Below are 4,187 nucleotides of genomic sequence, written 5' to 3' on the forward strand. Positions count from 1 at the left end.
AAACTTACCTGTTCAGTTTGAGCTTTTAATATTATTTAAATATTCTTTTCTATTGCTTCATTTTTAAATGTATTCAGTCGTTTCTCTTGGTTTATTTTTATGATTTCATAATGTGTCTCTATATTTTACGCTGTTCTATGTACAGCACTTTGCTCGGTCTTGTGGCTGTTTTTAAATGTGATTCATAAATGAACTTGATTGTTGAGAGTGATATTGTTGTCTGTCTGTTTAAAAGTGCCTTGTTCCCACTAGAATCCCCTGAAATGACCTCCAATCCTTCAAAAGGCATCTGCATAAGAATAAACACCCCATAGTTTCTGATATAAATTATTTATTTACATTACAGAAAAAGGACCCCATCAAGACAAACAAATTAACTATTGGAAATATTACCCATACATAACCAAATAACAGGACTTGTCCTATCACGGTGTCCTAAAATTCTCTGTTAGTGTCCTGTGCCACAGGTGCAAGGCATCGTGTGTAGATCCCCTCGTCCTCCACCATCTCCTACCGTGTGCAGGATGCAGTGTCTCTGTGGGGACGGAGAGACAGTTTGTTTCATCTTTATTTCCTGTCCTCCACACCACGCTGTTTCTCCTGTTTCTCTGCTCTCTCAGATGAGGCGGGTGGAGGCGCGGAGGGTGTTTTCAGAGTTGTAGTGCATTGTGTTCTGCTTCTGTCGGTTGATTCTGTTGGTCCGCGGGCACTTCCTGTGGAGGAAGGAAGCAAAAGTACATCCTTATCATACATATAACTCGCAGTGCTTTTTCTAATCAAAACAATGCCTGGAAGGAAAAACTCAGCTTATGCTATTAAAAATATCACGTTTTAGAGAATGAAAAAAAGAGCTTTGGCTGAAAAAGATAAAGAGCATTTGTCAGACAGTTAAACTGCATCAGGGCTCACCGATTCTTTGTCGTAAGTGGGCTGTTTCTTTGAATGGAGAATACAACAGATAAACACATTCACAAACTATAGCTAAATCAATATATGGAGTTTGTAAACGTACAATTTGTTGGCCCTTGCAAGTGCATACTGGTAAATACAATTTCACCGCAGTCTGTAAATAATGTTTTTATATTTACTTATTTTGTTTATTTTATTCATTGTGTTTGTAAAATGTACTTATTAATTATTTGGCATGTAAATATATACAGTTGAAGTCAGAATTATTAAAATAGTAATAATTAATATTAATTATAAATATTTCCCAAATGATGTTTAACAGATCACGGAAATTTTCACAGTATGTCTGATAATATTTTTTCTTCTGGAGAAAGTCTTATTTGTTTTATTTTGGCTAGAATGAGAGCAGTTTTTAATTTAAAAAAAAATTATTAGCCGCTTTAAGCTATATTTTTTTGATAGTCTACAGATCAAACCATCCTTATACAATAACCTGCCTAATTACCCTAACCTGCCTAGTTAACCTAATTAACCTAGTTAAGCCTTTAAATGTCACTTTAAGCTGTATAGAAGTGTCTTGAAAAATATCTAGTCAAATATTATTTACTGTCATCATGACAAAGATAAAATAAATCAGTTATTAGAAATGAGTTATTAAAATGCTTATGTTTAGAAATGTGTTAAACAGAAATTGGGGAAAAATAAACAGGGGGGCTAATAATTCAGGGGGGTTAATAATTCTGACTTCAACTGTATGTATGAAGTAAGCAATCCTAATATTAAGAATAAAGTGGAGATTGTTTTTCATGATTAGGTGTCCCGTATGTTTCAGGTATGTTTAGGTTGGTAAATCAGACTATTAATTTTTAGCCAGGCAGCCTAAGGACTTCCAGTGAACTGTCTTTCTATTACAAAATTGTCACGTTTAAGGTCTGATTTCTTTAACCCTCTACCGCACACATTATGATAAATCTATTAAAAAAATATTTGACTGTTTGTCTTTTCTTAAACTGGCTTAACTTGAAGTGCTGTAAAAACAAATTGGAAAAATTCCTTTTTTTAAGGTACTTTATGATATGTTGCCATATGGCAACTACGTCCAACAGTGGATCTAACTTAGAAATTTCAAATGTAAAACTTTCCTTATATTCAATAATTTTGTTGTTTATAATTATTTAATTGGTGATGCAGTATTATAAGCTTTAACACAGAACTTTCCTTTCTTTCTTTTTCCTTTCTTTCTCTATTCCATTCTTTTTTGCTAAATATTACTAAAAACAAACCTAATATTGTTTTATCATGTATACAACATACAGCACATAAGAATATTTTCTCCAGTAAATTTTATAATAAATAAATAACAAGTCTTTATATCCAGATGCATCAGAATAATGTAGCTACTAACTTATGTTTATATATTGTACTATATACTATACTACACCTGTCTTATCTGCCTCTGAGCTAACTTACCTGAACTGTCTTTATCAAATGTCCAGTCTGCATCATTCTCATGGACAGTAAAACCCATCTCATCCTCACTTTCATCTGCAGGAAGAGCCAGTACTGTCCTTTTCTTCTTTCACTTACCTTAGAACATGGTGGTGCTCGCTAATACACTGTTCCCTGTATTTATATCTAATCAAATTAGTATTTTATTTATTTATTTATTTATTTATTTATTTATTTATTTATTTATTTATTTATTTATTTATTTATTTATTTATTCATACATTTATTTATTTATTTATTCATACATTTATTTATTTATTTATTTATTTATTTATTTATTTATTTATTCATACATTTATTTATTTATTTATTATTTATTCATACATTTATTTATTTATTTATTTATTCATACATTTATTTATTTATTTTTATTCATTCATTCATTCATACATTTATTTATTTATTTATTTATTTATTTATTTATTTATTTATTTATGTGATTACCCTGTTATTGCCACCTTGAATACGATAATTTTTTAACTGATGAAAACAATTTGTGTAACTCTAAAATAATGAAAACAAAATAATCAAAACCTTAAAATAAACAAAACCTTAAAACAATCATGTACAGAATGTGGTCAATGCCATTACTGTTTGTGGTACAGTACACCACATTGACAAATGTCTACACTGTGAAAGCAGAGCATAAAAACCATCCATCAATCTTTTCTACCATCTCTCATTATCCATGAACATACTGAATACTCTCCTCAGGTGTACAGTAAATACCACTGTAGATTGTTGAGTTGCTTAATGCTGCCGGTGATTTAAATTTCACTACCGCACACACACCCTTCCACAATGACCTTTCACAGAGTGTAAAGTGTTTTATTCAGTAGACTCCTGCCGGCAAGAGCTCTCACTCTATAAAGAGCTGTGTGTGTGTGTGTGTGTGTGTGTGCTGTGTATGTGTGTGTGATCTACCCAGGAGGTTTCTGTCCTCTGCTTTCCTCCACAGTGCATGCGATTTAATGCTGTGGTGTGTGTTTATACTCACCGGGTGATACACAGCACCACTACACATATGATGGCCACCTGCAGAGCCCCAATGACGGACGCGATGAGGACATAGCGGAGCTTTCCAGAGCCCGGCACCACATACAGCACATTATACTCCTTAGTGTCACACTGCGGCCCGCTGAATCCTGAGTGACAGCTGAAAAAAGAGGAAACACTCCATTATATACTTTTTAGATTGCATGGGTGTCTATTACTCGTTTTAAACAGTCTACACTCTCTGTAATATACACACATAAACATAAACCTATGCACACACACACACACACACACACTGCAGTGTTTCTTGCTCTCAAAGGCTTTCCTCAAAAACACCTGCTGTTTTACTGCAGGAACTGCTGAAGAGGATTTTTTTCTGTCTTATTATTTCTCTCTTTTCTTTTGCTTTTCTGTGACTTTAATCTGAGTTTCACAAGCTGAATAGCCAATTATATTTTATTAAGCTGATGTGTGCAGACTTGCAGTGAAAAAACCTTCATGTCTCAGTTTGATCTGCAGAATTGATTTGTAGACTGTTTTCTCTAAACTATGTACAAATCAACCAATAATGCATAGGGCAGCACTAAATGTTGTATATATATATTTATATTTTTAATAAAAGACTGGAGTTATTAATAACTAAATGCATTTAACACAATTTTGAACCAACTAATAACTTACAAATATTTTAAGAGTTCACACTTGATAATTGATAATAAAGCTTGTTTGGCATGCTGTTTTGGGAGAGAGTCCTGAGATTAAGAGATCATTGA

At 32.7% G+C, this 4,187-nt stretch overlaps 1 protein-coding gene across 1 annotated transcript in view; it reads right to left on the reverse strand.

Annotated features, from left to right (window-relative positions):
- Positions 1-314: 314 nt before the first annotated feature.
- The window catches only part of tmeff2a (transmembrane protein with EGF-like and two follistatin-like domains 2a), a 109,347-nt gene continuing 105,474 nt past the window's right edge, over positions 315-4,187 (reverse strand). The window contains exons 9-10 of the mRNA XM_056465306.1: positions 3,416-3,574; positions 315-713 (exon numbers count right to left, since the gene is read on the reverse strand). Coding sequence (XP_056321281.1) covers positions 617-713; positions 3,416-3,574 — 256 coding nt within the window. The 3' untranslated portion in view covers positions 315-616. The remainder of the gene's footprint in view (positions 714-3,415; positions 3,575-4,187) is intronic.

The sequence above is a fragment of the Danio aesculapii genome, chromosome 9, assembly GCF_903798145.1.
Source record: "Danio aesculapii chromosome 9, fDanAes4.1, whole genome shotgun sequence".
Taxonomy (NCBI): domain Eukaryota; kingdom Metazoa; phylum Chordata; class Actinopteri; order Cypriniformes; family Danionidae; genus Danio; species Danio aesculapii.